An 18,310-nucleotide genomic window follows, 5' to 3' on the forward strand; every position below is an offset into this window, starting at 1 on the left:
TGCACTAAATTCATCAACATTTAATGCTAAACTAACACTTGCTTTATTCATACATTTTAGAAGGGATACAACATATTATTTGGTGGTTTTATTCCGCTTCCTCAGCAGAAGTTTGAAACTTGTTTAATTGGGGTTCGACTATCATGACACATGCTTGGATCGTCAAACGTTCAAAAAATAATATTCTCAATATTTTCCCAGAAACTTTTTTGAAGCTTATTAATTTGCAAAAGATAAATCCGCTAGCGTTTAGGTGCAACTGTTTATAATGTTTATCAGATTTTGAATATTATTTGAAGGCAACAAACAGAGGTACTTGAATCATACGCCATCAATATATAAAATATGAATCGCAATTGTCCCCAGCTACCGATGGAATAACCACATTTGAAAGGATTAACCATGCAATGTCGCCATACGACGCCTAATTCTGCCTATTGATATAAGAAGTTTGGACCTTCTTTCAGATCTGACGAAGAGATTCTGTTCATATTAGTTTCGGAACACTTCATAGAAATGTTAACATTTAACTATATTTATCAAAACGAATCAACCCATTGAAAACATCTCAAATGTTAAAGACAAACCTGCGCAATTGAGTGCTTTACAGGCTACCTCGTTTATCATCAAATCTGACCAAATCAAACTGGACATTATATTGACCAAAGCACGTTTGCACAAACGAGTGATCCTAACTGCAGAAAGGTGTCATCTGGCGACTTAGAGATAGTATATCTAATGCACCAGTAAGCTACTGAAATGTATTTCATCCCATATTTGTTGCAAGCATTTATATGTTTGATTACGTTGAAATGTATTCAATGAAAGTTGTATGTTTGACATGGCGAAATATTTCTATCATAATGTGAACCTGTATCCTGCGCCATTTGTGTCGCTGTGATGTCCGAATATAATTCCATTCAAATGAACTGAACTCCTCAGTTGAAAAAGAGGAGAAAAAAACCGTCAAGGTAGTATTTAACAGGCATTCCAATTTTCTTATTTTTGAATACTTTGCGGTACTGCGCTCTATAGTAATAGGACAGTAAATTGCCAATGACCCTGAACTATCGTTGGGTCTGCTTGAAAAAGCTTTGCTCGAAAACCCAGACAAAGGTTGCGAGCACACAAATGCAACCTATTTAAAGACGAGTCGGAGTCACAATACTCGGCAGATTGAATACCTCATACACACACACACACACACACACACACACACACACACACACGCACACACACACACACACACACACACACACACACGCACACACACAAATAAACGTATTGTATGTACATCACTATAGTCTGTGTATATGAACATGGCGTGTAATTTATTGATCGGAGGAGATTAAATGTCTGCTTAACTTTAATTCCTGTGGAAAGTTTGTCTCTCACATGCACACATTTATATTCCTAATATGACTGTTGATAAGGCATATAAATTGGTCTCTTGGTCCTTTCTACTTTACCTGGAAGTTCCAGATTCGTCTATGTGGAAAGTTTTCTCTGCTTAGCTTTCAAGTAATGAAATGGAATTTATGCAAAACTTTGGTTGTCAGAATTTAGAGAAGGCGATGGAAGTGGGGATGAAACAAAAGGTGCCCACAGAACGAGGGAACTTTGCAAATCTTAGTTACTGTTTTTCAACAGAAGTGTCAAAATGCGCCAAAGGGCTTAAAGGCTTAACGCTGGCAGTAAGTTCATAATCAGAGCGTGCCATTCTTTCAGCCATCCTTTGAGACGATTCAAAGCCCCCCGCCCCCGTCTCTTCCCCCCCCCCCCCCCCCATCACGCTTGATCTCAAAATGGGTGCGGGTGGAGAGGAGGTGATTGTGGGGCGGGGGTGTCCAATGGAGTAGAGGTCGAAGTTTAACAGCATTCTATTGACTTCCAGGTGTTCCCCAAGCTGCAACTGAAGCCTCGGTTACTGCTGTCCTGCACCTTGGTTTTATTGAAAAGAATAAACATATTGGGACGTGGTGTCGTCAAGACCTGTGTTGTGTAAACGATCGACGTAAACAACTGCAGATTGCACCTCGTGGATGCAGTACTGTACCACTTACCGTAAGGTACAGGCGGGGAGGGCAAACTGCTGTTCAAAACTAAAGTGAATGGAGTTTTTAGTCGTGCGGTCGTTATTTTAACGCCAGTCATTTAGTTTCTAACATGAGAGGACCGGTCTGTATTAATAGTCTTGAGGCAGATAGGTCTGTTGCCACGTTATTTATACAAGCGGTGTATTAATCAAATCAATCAGTGTTGACAAATTAGAAATATTTGAAGGAACGCGTTAATTTACAACTTTGTTATTAGTTAAAAATCACCAGCGTTGTTGTGGCAATTAATAACACCCTGAGTGGAACACTCAAAGACGAATGGATCCTCCTGTACCGGTAGTGATAAGCACAGCTGATCCGCAATGATGGCGAATGATAGAAGGATTCGAAAAGGGCGGGGGTTGGGTGGGAGAGTCGATGGAAGGGAAATAAAGCGTACGCAGGTAGAGATAGAGGGAGAAGAAGGAAACAAATGGGAAGGCGAAATAAATACAAGTAAGCGGGTCTCCAGTAGAGCACAACCGAACGGATTGGCGAACCGAAATCTTGCGGATGAAAGAATTGCAATAGGCACTGAACGAAGTGACCGTCGCTGCGGATAACTGGATAAAATGTGTAAAAGAAGAAATCTAAACTGCGCCACACAATACAGCTCACACACAATCAAAACAGAAATAACAGCATCACATATTGGAATGACCAATGGTTTAATTGCAAATTATCAGTTCCCTTTCGAGACTTTTGCAGGTCAATTCTTTAATGTTAACGTCTCCCTTCTCCTCCCCCCCTCTCTCTCTCTCTCCCTCCCTCTCATTCACTCCGTCTGCCTCCCCTCTCTCTTTCTCTCCCACTCTCTGTCTCTCTCCACTCATTCCTTTTCGCGCATGCACGTTTACGGCCCTTCCCCCAATCCCAATTGCTGACAGTTCAATATAAACTTCAGTTAAAATATTCTTTTCCGTGTTGTGTGCCTCTCTGTTCACCTCATTTAGAAACATCATTCTGAAAAAAAAGACCATTTATTTATTTATTTTCCTTCTTCCTCTACATTTCCCTTTCTCTCACTTTCAGTTCTTTATCCGATTTCTACCTTCTTGGCTCAAATCACAGCACGTCTCTAACTACTTGAAATTCACTAAAATAATGACTGTTTCAGAACGATAAATCATCGTCTCCGTGTAAACCTTGAAGGAGCTTTTTAGAAAATAGCTTGCTTACTGTCGTTGTTCATGCTGCGCTTCGTTTCCACTCCGTTTGCTTCCTCGTTCCTCCTGCGAACAGCCAGTTCCGCACTTTACACTGGGATCTTTTTTTTTAAGTTGAACTTTTTTTTACCGGTTGCAACTTTTTTTCTGCTTTATTTTTTTTAAGTTGTTGTCCGGCGCACACTTGGTTTACTAAATCGTAGCGTGCCGCACAAAAGGAGCGACGGAATGAGATTTATGGGTTTCCAAATGAAAAGATTCATTCGACATAAGAGGTTAACACAAAGTTCGTATGACCGTGACTTGCATTGGCAAAAAGCAGCGCCGACTCAGCACAAAGGCAGTTCAAAGGAACCTTTAAAACACAGGCAGACACACACACAGAGACACAGACACAGGGACACACGTACATACGCACACATACACCAGTCGAAACTGCGATTTTCATATTCCTGCTATAGTTTTCAAGCCCAAGCATCCTTTTGTTCGTCGGTGCTGTTGCCCCCACCTCCACCCTCAACTACCAACCCCCCTCCCTCCCCATTCACACACAGGCAGACAGACAGACGGACACACATAGACACACACAATCTGAACTTTGCCAATTTAGAGTCGACTAAATCTCGTCCAATGCACAGTTCTGGATTTTAAAAAGGCGATAAGATTTGGAAGGAAGAGGCAGTGTTGAGAGGACGAAACATAATTTGAGGTTGGGGTTCACTGGGGAGGAACGACATGGGAAAGAGGAGGAGAGGACAAATATAAAGAAATAAATGAAAGGCAACGTAAATAAATTTTAAGAAAGCGATGATTGGGAGGATTAGATTGTCTTCTGTTATTGAAATAAAAATAACGACACTAATACTCGTGTTTGGTGATTGGGTAGATTTTTAAAAAATAAGCTCAGAGCCAATGCATCAGTGTTAGTTGTCAATCTGTAGGGTCGTGCAATGGGAATGCTAATGAGACAATATTAACCCGTCCTTTCGTTACATTGGAAGGGATCGATTGTTGACCCAGGGCTCCAAGAACGTCTTATTTATGCTTCATAGCCAGTGATATAATCAACCTCATCCTCAGCACTGAACCACTCACAAACCAACAACTTTTGTTAACAATCAACTCTGTATTTCCAGAGTACTCTTCGGAATTTGTATGGAAACCCTGTTAAAAATCCAAGTGTCCTTTTAATTATTTACTTTGTTAGTATGTCTAAATGCCGAGAGAGAGAGCGAGAGAGAGAGAGAGAGAGAGAGAGAGAGAGAGAGAGATTTGGGACAACAAATATTCTATGCAAACTCTGTTGAATACAAGTCCAGTGTGCTCAAATGGACCTTGCGGCGATGATGTCGACTTCAACTATATTCAACACTAAAGTTGCAAAATCATGAGAATTTACTTGAAATAATGTCTGTGTTGATACAGATTTCTGCAATAACGATTGCTGGCGTTTGATAACAATTTATAACCATTCTCAAGCGCTTCTCCACGACTGAAGACTATCGATAGGAGTGTCAGTGGGAAGCTTTAAGAAAGCTTTAAAAGGGAACACGTAATGATATGTGGATATTTGGACAAATTATTGTATGTTGAATATATGGGTTGCCACCCGCGTTTGTGACTGACCTGAAAAACCGTAGAAGCGCGTGTATTATTTTGTGTGTGTGTGTGTGTGTGTGTGTGTGTGTATGTGTGTGTATGTGTGTGTGTGTGTGTGTGCGTGTGTGTGTGTGTGTGTGTGCGTGTCCATCCCTCGTGAAAGTAAACGTTAATTTTATTTTGCAACAGAGGGATAAACTGGCTCTCGGGGAAAAATACCAGAGATGTTGCGGCAGAAAGTTGGAGCTGTTACAGCATTTCTTTCTCTGAAGATGTATGCGTGAGAAAACATTAGCGTCCGATCAGTTTACACACTTCTCAAAGTTTTAACAGTTCAGAAGCAAGCACAATACCACAATGCAATTATAGACAATTTTGGACTCCGTTCTTTCCATTGTGGATGGCGACGATTGACGTAATGTGTATTACAGTGAACCTGCGAGATTTTTAGACCGATCTTAACAGGTGGTTACTAAATGAACGGGTCTCAATAAATCCGACGATCCGCAATTATGGGAAAAAAATTGCTAAGAACGACCGGTTAACTTCTATCAGGGTGCAGGTATGAAGATAATAAAGCCTTTTCCCACTTTAAAGTATTTGTAATCTCGTCGTGTATAATTTGTCGTTGAAACCCGAAGTAGGTCCTTAAGTGACAATTCTGTGAATAACGGGTAGATGGCACAATTTTCTAACATTTAAGAGAGCACACACGCTGAGCACAAAGTCCATTTAGAAGCACTTTCTTTGTGTGCACAGAGATAACTTGACAGACAAGCTGAACATAGACATCTCAATGAAGCTTGTAAAAGTTTGCACAAAGGAATTTGCAAATCGCAGGGTTAGGAAGAAAAATCGGAGACGTGAATATTGTAGAAAAGGGAAGCATTATTCCATGGGGTTGTCAATAAATTAATTCCCGTCCAAAGAAATGTCAATTTGAACTGAAAATAAATAGTACAGAAGCTGTGAATTTTGGAGGACTGGGCCGCATTGAACAGTCTGTTGAGCTGAAGGCGAATCCCTGATGGTAAATCCATCATTAACATTTATTTCCTGTAAGGCGGCAGTTACAGTAAATTTATCTCGTTTTTGTAGCAGTTTAATAGACATTTATTAAATGCTTTTAGAGAGAGCGTGGGGTGTCTGATTGTATAAACTTCGAAACTGAGCGTTAAAGGCGCGAGTTGGTAATCTGGTTACCTTTCTTTTAAAAAGTGCTTCGCGTCAAACAAATGTGCATTCAAGGGATGAATATGAATCACAATGTAGCAGGCCTTTTTATTTGGCAGAACAACATCATCTATTTCAATCACACACCTCAGCTGGATAATTGCGAGTGCCTTGATAAAACGCATGGCGTTGGATGGTCTAGGATTCAGTCGCGATCCTATTTAACACCACGTATATCAAAGTGAACCTTCACAGAAAGTATATACCTGTAAATCTATATATATGCGTGCGCCCGTGTGACGGAGACAGTGGACATCCGCAGTGTAATTGTTATCAATTTTTGTATTGTCAATAGATTTATTCTATCTTCCTTGAAAAGGTAAACACTGTTTGAGACAGATAACCTTCAGCGAAGGAAAAAAGGGTGGAAAAGATGAAACTAGCGTAAAATGCCTTTAAATTTAGCCAATAGTATATAGTCACCCGCCGTAACCCAAACAATGCGTAACGTGGAAAACTGCACTTATTCAAAAGTCTCACGTTTGTTTAATTTTTTTTGTACCTCTGGCAATGTTAATATTTCACTCATTGCTTTAAAGTCCAACTATGTTAGGTGTGTGTGTGTGTGTGTGTGTGTGTGTGTGTGTGTGTGTGTGTGTGTGTGTGTGTGTGTGTAGTTCGGTCAACATAAGGCTCTCTTATTGATTATACTTCCATTTTCTAAGTGTCAGGTAAGTGGTCAACTGTACCGCCATTCTTCTTGACACTTCCTATTTTAAAGGAAGACCTTCACCAAATACGTGGACTCGGGCTGGACCGAGAGGCGCTGAGATTTTTTTTTGGTGTAAACCCTTCGCTTTTTTTTTCTGAAACTTTCGTCTGAAGAAAATAAATAAATGTGACATTCGGCTAAGCGAGAGCTCATTAGTTCGCTGTACGATCCTAATACGGAGACATAAGTGCAAATTATAGAGTTCAAACCCAGCACACGCGTTGTCAACTAAAATCAGTCCACTAGAACCATGATACAAATTGCTGCAAAATTGCATTTTCAGTCCCTTTGAGGTTGTGAGGATAATGGCAATCATCTTTGCGTTAAAGATATATTAAAATATAATCGTATGTAACTGAAATTTTACAAGATACCTTATCGATTCCCTTCGTGTGCCTGAAACGCCATTCTTATTTTTAAAGGCCGGATATCTAAAGAATATTCTGCCGATCGTTTTATTTAATTAATACATTTATATTGATTGAGGCTACACAGACACACATTTCAAGTAAACTTTCTTTCATCGTCTGGAATCCTGTTACAACCAACGCCCAGATTTAACTGCTTTAAAATTACTGAGTAATTAGATTGAGTTGCGTTTCACCATTAATTAGGTAACAGCACAGTAGGGAGGCTTTGAAATTTGAGAAAATGGGGTTGGGGGGGGGGGGGAAGAATCATCTGAAGCAACTTTCAGCCCAGTTTAAATAAATAAATGCTCGCAGGGGTTTAGAATTCTGTTCGCGTCTGCGTCTCGAAGGCTGTAAATGCATTTCCCTTAAGTCGGTGGCACGGGGAATCCAAACTTTGTTTAATCACTCGGTGCCTTTTCTTTTTGGCTTTGTCAACGCACCATTAAGCTGATCTGCTCAGGATTGAAGTTAACCCTGTCGGCCCTTCGCAATATAATAATAAAAGGAAGAAAGGAAGAAGTGAGAGGGATACGGGGCGCCGGAATGCAAATCGTTCATCAACTATGTGAGCCGATGCGTCCGATAGTTTTGTGGTTGTGGATTCTCCTCCGTACGAATGAAACTGGGGTGGAGATTTGAATTGAGGCTGGTGGTTTTTTTGCATATTTAAATGTCAAACCACAATAGGATCGCGTGAAACGTCGGGCCTTTTTTTTCTACCGCGAGGATTGCAAGGGGTAAAAACCTGGCTGTCTTCAGCCAAACCAACTGCACTTCCAACAACAGACCGAGTTTGCTCAATTTCTCCTTTGCATCGCTCTTAGAACAGATTGCACATAAATATAAGATGTATGCATGTAATATATAGATATATATTTACATTAAACCCGAACTCAGTGTTAATAGGTTTAGCAGAGCGGTTCTGTACGTGAATAGTAGAGGGGGACTGAAATGTGTTTCCTATTACCACTCGCCTGGAGACAGCAGCATATTTACACGACGCCATGTTGGGTTGCTAACAGGACACTAAACCCAGCCGGCTGAACGCATGCTTTCACACGCTCGATCTCCGATTACAAATACAATCCCACCCCCACCCCTGCCACCTCCCAATAAAATATATTAAAGACAAACAGAGAAAGAATGCACCAAACTTCATGCTGCAATACCAGCGCTGCGTTTTCAAGCAGCGTTTGGAGATCGCACTGGATTTGATGCGGTGCAGGTGGTGTTATATTGAGTTATATCTTCTTAATGGGGCTTTTTGTTGATGTTTAAAGATCGCCTAGCCGCGTTGTAAAACATGATCTGATATGCCCCCACCCTTCAGAATTGCCGAGGTTTGGTCATTAGCGGTTAAAGGCAAATCATTTGGGTTACTGAGCATATGCCGAGTGAAGTCCCATTGCACAGACCTCCCTCCACTCGCTACAAGGGTGTGTGTTTGAGAGAGAGAGAGCGGGGGGATAGAGAGAGAGAGAGGGGGGGGGGGGTGGTGGAGGAGGTGGGGGGGGTTGCGCACGCCGGAGCCGTACAAGCTTGCAGATCATGTTTGGCTGGTTTCTTTTAACCCCTAGCAGAGCAAGATCAGATAAAAAAAAACCGCAGGAAAAAAAAATGGACACTTCAGGGGAGCGTCACCATATCTCAGCGGCCTCAGATCTCGCCAGTTAAAGGACAAGCTCGTCAATTTCAATCCCTTTTGTCAGTTTCACCCCCGGGTTAATTTTATTGTTCTAACGCAGCGAGAAAAGGGAAAACTTTTTTTGCTCTCTCTTAGTGTGGAGACGGAGAAGGACATTATTATTTATAAACTCTCTTAAACTAAATGTAGAATAGATAATCCAGCAACTTGCAATAGTGGAACTTTACTGTACGGCAATACAGTTTCGTGCAATGTACAGATTGTATCCAGAATCGTTGGTTAGAATGAAAGCTTCGATTGATCAATATTTAAGTTAAGAAAAGAGGGAATGAAACAGGGAGAGACTTTAATTCAAAGCCATAAATTATAATTTAATACCAAGAACAATTTACAACAAAACGCTGTATACAATAGCTAACACAAACAGGAGTCTGGCGTAGTAACTCCGCACACATATTACTCGCAATAAAAAACATCTGAAAAGGCTCGATCTATAAGTTAGAACAGCGTAGCAATACCCTGAAGTAAAAAAAAACGTGGGTCAGCTGCAAACGTGTTAATAATCACAATTAGATATCATTTCTGGTCCAGATCTGTCTCTATAACAGGTAAAGATCACTGTTCCATCAACTATACAAAATGATTCTTTTTTTTTTCTCTCTGTGCAACCACAACATGATGTAGAATGTGGCTGGACAGCCACACACACAAAAAAAATTGTCTTTTTAATTTTTTTTAAAAAGGGGGACAAAATGCAATTTTTCACACTGCAAAGTAATTAGCAGCATTATGGAAAAGCTCGGAACAAATGGCTTGGCCAACCCAAACCAGCTCGCTCTGTTATTATTTTTGCTTTGTGTGTGTGTGTGTGTGTGTGTGTGTGTGTGTGTGTGTGTGTGTGTGTGTGTGTGTGTGTGTGTGTGTGTGTGTGTGTGTGTGTGTGTGTGTGTGTGTGTGTGTGTGTGTGTGTTACTTTTAAACAAGGGTATATGGGAGCACTGAAGGCAATCATTCGCCTAAATGTATATCCTCTATACAATCAAACATTTACATGTATGTAACAAATGTAAAATGTGTTAGCGACCTGTGGCCATGCTCTCACAGTTTATTCCCACATATAAAAATCCAAATGAATTTATATTTATATACATAAAATCAGGCTCACTTGTAGTGCTACACATCAAACGTCAGCCACATCATCCTCCGTTTGAAGAATCTTCCAATAACAAAACTTGGCAACCACATTTTTTCCAGACATACTTTTTTTGAATAAATCTCATTTAATATATTTTATTTACAATCAACACTGTTCCTAGTAGCAATTGCTTGTTTAAGTGTGTTCTGTGCGTGAACTTTAGACACAATAAGCTTCAAAACAAAGTCCTGACCATTAAAACACATAATGATCCATGCTTCCTAACACCTGTCTAATGTACATTGGTTGCACAGGCACTTAAGTTAGAACAAAATAAGGGTCGGTGGTCAAAATCCCCGTGGCATTTTGAATTTTAAAAGGAAGGGGTACAGCGTGTAGTACAGGGGCCATGTGACAGTATCTTTAGGGTGTCATTGCTAAACCCTAAAAGCAAGGAGTAGCATGAATGCACGGTTTATCCTTTCATTGAAAACGCATGTGGTTTGTCCACTACTACAGACGGTGGCAGTAAACTATACAGGTATATAGAGTAAATAAGAGAAATAATGCACGAATTGTAATGACTCCAGTAAACTGCGATGTTTGACCAATGTAATGAGATTTTTTTTTCCCTTGGGTGAACATACAATTGTAACAGCGAAAAGTTCCATATATCAAATGATATTATAATCTCCGAATACTTTCATTTTTTCTTGAATATAACACACAAGACTGACCAAACAATCCAATCATAACTTTTACAGTACAGAAAATTTGCACTTAAAAAACCCTTCAGTTTGTATACACGACTGTAAACTCCAGATACTTAATTAACCACATGTCAAATAGTAAGTGCCGACATAGAATTCCATGCTGAATCCAAGAAAAGAAATTGCGGTATTTTTTTTTCCTTTAAAAGGGCGAAGGATTTATAATTGTTACAAATAGGTGGGAAATATACAAAAAAAACGGGCATGTTTTGGAGCCTCATACTGCAACAGGAACTAAATCGAGCCACGTAAATTTAATGAAAAAAAAATTGCACCGTGTCTTGGACACATCAAATTTTTGCTTTCAGATATATATACCCACGTTATACTCCCGCCCCACCCCCACATGTCAATATTAACGAGTTTTCAACAATGGATTTTTAAATTACAAGTGTGTATCATTTAATATTGGTCTGCAGTCAATTTCCCCCAAATTAAACGTCTTTCGACTTAACACTATAAGTGCGCTTCCAGTATTAAGTTGCAATTCTGTCAAAAAAAAACCCCTTTCATCTAACATTTTAGCGGATTCAGTTTTAATTCTTGCAGAACATATTTACGTGATACACCGTATCTGATAAGAAGCAATGGTTATATCAAAATTATTAGTAGAGAATCACATAGGAGACTGGTTTGAAACCAGGAAAAATACAAAACAGCTATAGATACATAGACACCGGACAATTTATAATAATTTGGAAAATGTTATTTTTCTTTCCTCCTAATTTTGAAATTCTTGTTTAAATGCACTTATCTTTATATCGATATTTCTCAAAAGTTTACAAAATAAACCAAAATAAAAGACTAAATTCCTTTCGTTACAAAATGATAAGTAGCAAGTTGTTCTGAACGATACAGGAGTTTTTGAATGCGTTTTTTTTAGTTCGTGTACAGTCATTGAAATCCACAGTCCTTTTTTATTCTTCCCTCTCTTCAATTTTTTTTGTGTCACATAGGTAAACTTGTAACAGCCTTTTATTTCCCTCTTGACAGAAGGAATTTGCAAAATAATGTCACTTGCCTTTTTTCCCCCATCCTATTTATTGAATCGACATGTAAGGCCAGTTGAAGCTGCTCCCGGATAATAACATATCACGGATCAGGGTTTCTATGGGGGTTTTACCTACCAAACGGACGAAGAATAATTGCTCGATGACGGAAGATGAGACGGTACGAAGAGAAGGGAGTCGAAGTAAAAGCTTCCCAAAGCGGGTCGGCTGGTTTGGATACTGGCTACGAACATACTCCTCCAGAGCACATTGCGATTTCTCCTGTAAGCTTTCTATATGGGCCACATCAGACAAGCCACAAGCATCTTCATTAAGGATAGAGGACACAAAGGAAGGAGCAAAAAAAAAGAAATATATTAGAAAAAGTGTAGGATTAAATATATTACACCCATACTTGCATGGGACCTTTAATTAGAGAGCATAGGTTATGACCTGACCTAGCCATTGCATCTTGCAATACTGCATACCCAGGCCAGCAGACGCATATTATTACAGCCATCAAAGAAAACACAAAGCACAGATTCACAACCACATTTTACATAATACTTTATTTTTGCGTTTGTAAACTCAAACACATTTAGCCTGCACCCGCGAGTAACATGCATGTATACAAATGTATTTCTCGTCAGCATGTAACACCAAAGTCCTCACAAAACAGTGAGTTTGCTTCGCTGCACACAAGGCCTGACATTTTACAAATAGTAATAAATTAACTGCTATGGTAATGTCATCGATTGCTCTTGGTTGAGTAGGATCAAGTAGACTGAACAAACAAAATAAACCGCATAACATTTAAAAGTGTTTCCAAGCCGGTTAGTAATTCAAGTATTTAAAAAAAAAGACTAAGAAAAATACGACTTCATAAAAGCTGGCATGGTGTAACTTAAAGCAAACACACAAAACGTCACCCTTACTTAAACTCAGTCGCCTGGATATTGTTTTTCTCTAACTGAACGTTCACTTTAATATGACGAATCTGGGTTTTTTTTTACAAAAAGACATTTTGGAAAGGCGTCGTTTATGTGTGTGTGTGTGTGTGTGTGTGTGTGTGTGTGTGTGTGTGTGTGTGTGTGTATGTGTGTGTGTGTGTGTGTGTGTGTGTGTGTGTGTGTGTGAGTGCGTGGAAATAATAACATGGGGGGGAAAAAGGAAGTTTGGGTCACGGCTCGAGCACTGGAAGGGGTCCAGAGAGTCTTCCAGATCCCCAGATCACCCTGGCACAAGGAAAGGGTTGTGAACCGCTTTCCCACAGAAAGTGACATTTTCTGCTTCCTGATAGCAATCCCTGAAAGCTTTATACTAGCACTAAATGAACGGCTTTGCTGCAGTTATAACTTGAAGTCACCAATGCTGAACTCAATGTAAATTAATTAACCTACTCTGTGAAATATGAAAAAAAAGTAATTTATTCTCTTTCCAAATGTACATTTGCACTCTGTAAAAATATCTTAATGCACATTCCCGTGTAAAATGTTGGAAAATATGCTGTAACTGTACATGGCATAAATTATAACAAAAGGTTAAAAAGCTCACGGTGTTTTCATTATATTTTTAAACTTGTATTTTGCTAAATCAAGGAGACTTTTTAGTCATTCAACATTTAATAGACATATGTGGAGACTGCATGACAATATGTTAAGTGCATTGAAAGCAGGGCTGAACATTTGCCTGCATCTCCATTCTGATCTGATGTCATGGCTGTTCTGATTGCAGATCAGCCATATTTTGGAATGAATATTTGCTTACCTGAAGTGAAGAGGACGATGGCCTTTAAGCAGCTGTACTCTGCCGAATCGACGTGCAAAGCCTTGAGTTTTTCGACTTGTTCCTGGAAGATCCTTATGTGATCCATGAAAGCCACGACCCTATCTGCAGACATCGGGGACGCATGGAGCCCGGCGGCGGCTAAGAGAGGAGCCACGTGAAGAGGCATAGAGCACTGGGCAGCGTTCAGAACAAACAACTCACTCCAGGTCAGCCTGAGCAGGGCTACCTGGTCTGTGATCTGCAGATCCGGGAAGAAAGGGATATTCCTCGCCCATTCCACGGCGCTGAAGAGGAGCCGAGCGGCCAGTTCACAAATGTTTTCAATGCCCATGATATTGTTCGGTTGCATGCACTGGCTGCCGTAGCGGGAAGTCGGGTAGGGCTCGGCCCGCAGTAAGAGGGAGATATATCCCGATAAATAGGAATGGCAGTTGAGTGGGTCTCCGTTTGTCAAGGCGAACTGGCCTGGAGTCGGTTGTGTAGGTGGCATTCTTCCCCTTTGGACTGCTGCAGTGCGAAAAGAACAGACTACAGATATTGAAACCTGAATCTTACCACATTTTCAGACAGTTTGCACACAATACATCTCCCTCGCCATTTACTAAAAGAAACGAGCTGCCACAGACACCGTCTTTTTAAAATAAATCTCACCCATTCCAGCACAATGTTGCATATTTTAAACCATGACTGCATATGCTAAGCCAAACACTGCAATGAAATTTTGCTATGTCATTTCCCTGAAGCGTGTAAAAACTGATTAAATATTTTACAACAATGGCTGATTTATTTTCCCTATCTGAACTTTACTCAGCAAACTGCTCCAACTTGCACAGAGCATTATTAGCTCCCTTCTCTTTTTTTCATGTGAAGTTTCATGTGCAAAATAACACATTTTTCAAATTAGATTACAATCAAAACACGCTTTCTAGGGTTAATCTACAACTTGAAATTTTCGAGCACCCTCTCTCCCACACTCAGTTATCTCTCTCTCACACACACACACCCTCTCTTTCTCTCTCTCTCTCACACACACACACACACCCTCTCTTTCTCTCTCTCTCTCTCACACACACACACCCTCTCTTTCTCTCTCTCTCACGCCAAATGAAAGCAAAATAAAACATTTACAAGAATACTTAAAAGGACTTTCTCGACCATAGACTATGGGGACAGACGGAGGCAATTGATTGGAATATGCATGCATGCAAGCCTATTTTAACTTTATAGAATTAAACAAGCGCTTTTCTTTTCGCTGGGTGGGGGGTGGTAAAAGCGGTTCAAAGATTTGAAATAAATTAATTCTCAATACCTTCCCGTCTCATGCCGACTTTGAGGCATTTTTTCAGGCGACAGTACTGACACTGATTGCGGTGGTGTTGGTCTATGGGGCAGTTCCTGTTGGCACGACATGTGTACGTCAGGTTTCTGCGCACACTTCTTTTAAAGAAACTCTTGCAGCCTTCGCAGGTGAACTGGCCGTAGTGTTTGCCGCTCGATTTGTCCCCGCATACCACACACTCGATGTGCTGCTGCTGTTTCTCGCCTTGCTGCTGGTTGGACTGGGCCGGGGTACCCGGGGCTCCCGGCTGTCCCGGGGTCTGCGGGGTAAGGGGTGCTCCAGAAGGCTGTTGCGGTCCTTGCTGAGGCGGGGGTGGCTGGGTGCCCTGCGCTCCGGCCACGTCGTCTTGCGGGTCTCGCCACGTACTAACTACCATTGCCATATCTCGGGCAGAGTGTTATAAGGCAGCAAAAAAAAGGTCTTGTCTCTTTGGATCGGCAAATCAGGGGTGGGGAGGGTGGGGGGGGGGGGGAATGAAGGCAGGAGAGTCGATGAGCTGACCCCCCAAAAAATAGAGAGGGAGAGAGAGAGAAAGGGAAAGAGAAAGAAAGAAAGAGAGAGAGCAGCAGTTCAAGCCCGATCGGCAGAGAGGAGGTGAGTGTCGGGGGGCCAAGACCAGGGTAGCACGCAGTCAGCCATTCAGGAAACCCATCAAAAAAGGAAGAAGGGGGGGACGAAAGGTTAAAGATTGAAAAGAACAAAAATGATCGACTCTTGCAGACAGATGCACGATCCGGAGTAGAAGTGCCCGACCATCAACTGATCATAGATTCTCCGCCGTACTGTGCTGGAACACGATGAGAGTCAACAACTCGCCAGCAAGAGACTACAAAAAAAGACCCAGAGTCGACGTCGTGAAAAAGGGAGAGCTATAGAACCTCTCTCATGCGAGAGGAGGCAAAAAAAAAGGAAGAGAGAGAGAATCAAACTGATCAAATATGCAAAAGGGGGTTGGAAGTGAATCCGATTTGAACGAGCGGGCTTGCGGAGTAATTTTTCTGAAAGGGGAAATCTGCGCGGATGGCTGTATATAGTGAACTTTGACACGACTATTGAAACTGACACGTTTCTATGGAGATGCTTTCCTTATATGGCTCTGCCGAGTGACGGAGCCAAGCGGCGGCTGCTTGCGACTGACAATCAAAGGCGACTGGTCAGAGCTTTAGGTTCGAGGGGCTGGGACATCTGGCCCGCCCCCTGCACCGCATTGGATAGGCACCTTACTTATTATCTAGCACATCCTGGCCGGCAACACATTTACATTAAATCCATGCGCAGAGGTCCACTTCGAAAAATAAGTTTTTATCCCCCCCTCCCCAAATCACCACCAATTTTCATTAAAATCTGGAAGCATTGGGGAATAGTAGATATTATAAATGGAACTATCATAAATGATCCGTTTATAGATCAAATTAATATATAGATAAGATGAAATAATCTCACAAAGGATATGCAATAAAGACTCGACAAGCTCATGCAACAATAAACATTGAACAGTCCTAATTTAAAAAAAAAATTATACAGTAGCAGGAGTGTCCTATGGAGAGAGAAAAAAAGAATATATCTGACATAAACTAGTTCTGAGTTGACCATATGGGTAATAATGTATATATAAATTTCATAGGTTCTCTGTTTTCCTGAACCATCAATGCCATTTTTTTTTAAAAGCTTCAGGTTTATCGAGCACAGAAGTTGATGCTGAAGATGTACCATGGGCGGCGATGCTATTTCATTTCATTGGGACATCCTCCCGGTAGCCAGGGTGATGATGCATTTTCAGGGAAACGTCCCAAATGCAATGAAGTCAAAAAAATCAGCTATTGCAAATTTAATGGAGAATAAGAGTTCCTCTGCGTTCCACGGGGTATCTTGGCTTAGAAAAGCTATGAATATTCGAAAGGGTCTCATTCATCTGATGAACCATTATTAATTCTGCTAAATAAAGTGAGATACGAAAAAGGGAGAAGAGCTTGCGCGTGTAACTGATTATCCAGATACATTGAAATATACTGAAAGATATATATATTATCTATATAATATATTAATACATATATAAATACATATGTGTGTTTGTGAGGGCATATATATATCTATATGTGTTTAAAATATATTTATATACACACATATAGACATCTATGCACATGTGTATGTGTGTGTGTTTATTTATATACATTAAAATCCTCAAAAATGTGGACTGTCGATTTATTTGGAGTGGGGTTGCTGTTCTCCCTTGTCCTTCCATAATAAAAGCTATCAGTGTATCTTGTATTTTCTTGGGGGAAGGGGGGGGGGGGGGGGTTATTTTATTGAGGCCACGTTATATTCAGTGGTCACTCTGGCTGGATGGGATACTCTGTTTTCAACATTACTAAAATTAACTGGGAAACTGATGTTGAAGCAGAGCAGATTTTGTCAAGAGAAATATAAAGAGTCACGTAAAATGAATTCTTTTGGCGAGTCTGGCCGCATTATGTGTTATATTTAATTGCAGGATTGAATACTTAGCCAAATTCTTCCAGTATACTAAATCAGGACATGGAATTGAATGAGTGTATGGAGAAAATGCATGGTTGCAAGAGGCTGCATGCTGTTAGAAGTCCGCTCTAGATCAATTGTAATTGCGCATTTCACGTTTTTAACCAAAGTATATCATTTAATATACGTGTACTTTAAAGCATTTTTAGATGCATCATGTACCCATGGTACAGGTTTGCAAAAATTTATAGAATGCCTTACCGGCAATATTCAGAAATTCTCACGCTTATCGATGATTGCATTGTTACGTAATTTAGAGATATAAAATACGAAATTACATCCGTTCAAGTATATAATCCATAACCCTGGGAAGAGTACACTAAACAGGTGTTCCTTTAATGTCCATTGGGTCGTACCTTAAATACCGTTACTTTTTCATAATGTTTTCTCTCTATTACGTGCTGACCGAACTGCAGAATTCTATTCGAATGCATAGTACGAGGGTCCAATTCCTCAGAAGAATCCTTACAATTAAAGGAAGTGATTAAAATCTCTCACACATGATGTGCTTACTTGGAGGTAAATCAACTTATTTTTTCCCTACAATGTCCACTTCACAATGCAATCGCTCACAAAAACACCATCTCCAGTCTAGCATCTCTCAAGAAAAATATGTTGCAACGTTACCCCCCCCCCCCCCCCAAAAGTGCGCAGGAGTGAAAATTGAACAGCTTAAATGACTGATCCAACAATAAATAATTTTGAGGAGATAGTCGAGAAACTAGAGTTTGGAGAAATATGAAATGAATATCTTTTGTTCGTAATTAAATGTGTCAACAATATCACTTAAATGGGCGGCGTTGCCAAAGGCCCTTTTAAGAAATGAGGGCAACATTCTGAAACATGGGTTATGGAGCAAAATTGAATCGTTCTTTTTTCTTTAATGACAG

At 40.5% G+C, this 18,310-nt stretch overlaps 1 protein-coding gene and 2 long non-coding RNA genes across 12 annotated transcripts in view; 2 read left to right on the forward strand and 1 right to left on the reverse strand.

Annotated features, from left to right (window-relative positions):
- nr2f2 (nuclear receptor subfamily 2, group F, member 2) overlaps positions 1 to 18,310 on the reverse strand; it is a 42,930-nt gene that overhangs the window by 22,620 nt on the left and 2,000 nt on the right. For 2 of the 10 annotated variants that reach the window (XM_069911225.1, XM_069911227.1), the window contains exons 1-3: positions 14,856 to 16,001; positions 13,526 to 14,074; positions 11,897 to 12,084 (exon numbers count right to left, since the gene is read on the reverse strand). In XM_069911225.1, coding sequence (XP_069767326.1) covers positions 11,897 to 12,084; positions 13,526 to 14,074; positions 14,856 to 15,267 — 1,149 coding nt within the window. In that variant the 5' untranslated portion in view covers positions 15,268 to 16,001. Of the gene's footprint in view, positions 1 to 3,275; positions 3,725 to 9,209; positions 12,085 to 13,525; positions 14,075 to 14,197; positions 14,648 to 14,855; positions 16,002 to 17,776; positions 17,885 to 18,310 lie in introns of those variants that run through there. The other 8 variants (XM_069911229.1, XM_069911230.1, XM_069911233.1 and 5 more) reach the window with 8 other exon arrangements.
- LOC138749608 (uncharacterized) lies at positions 886 to 5,325 on the forward strand. The gene is made up of 3 exons (XR_011348769.1): positions 886 to 971; positions 1,895 to 2,069; positions 5,051 to 5,325. It is a non-coding gene; the product is annotated as an uncharacterized lncRNA (long non-coding RNA).
- Positions 6,626 to 14,053, forward strand: LOC138749609 (uncharacterized). The gene is made up of 2 exons (XR_011348770.1): positions 6,626 to 6,765; positions 13,493 to 14,053. It is a non-coding gene; the product is annotated as an uncharacterized lncRNA (long non-coding RNA).

Source organism: Narcine bancroftii, chromosome 14, assembly GCF_036971445.1.
Source record: "Narcine bancroftii isolate sNarBan1 chromosome 14, sNarBan1.hap1, whole genome shotgun sequence".
Classification (NCBI taxonomy): Eukaryota; Metazoa; Chordata; class Chondrichthyes; order Torpediniformes; family Narcinidae; genus Narcine; species Narcine bancroftii.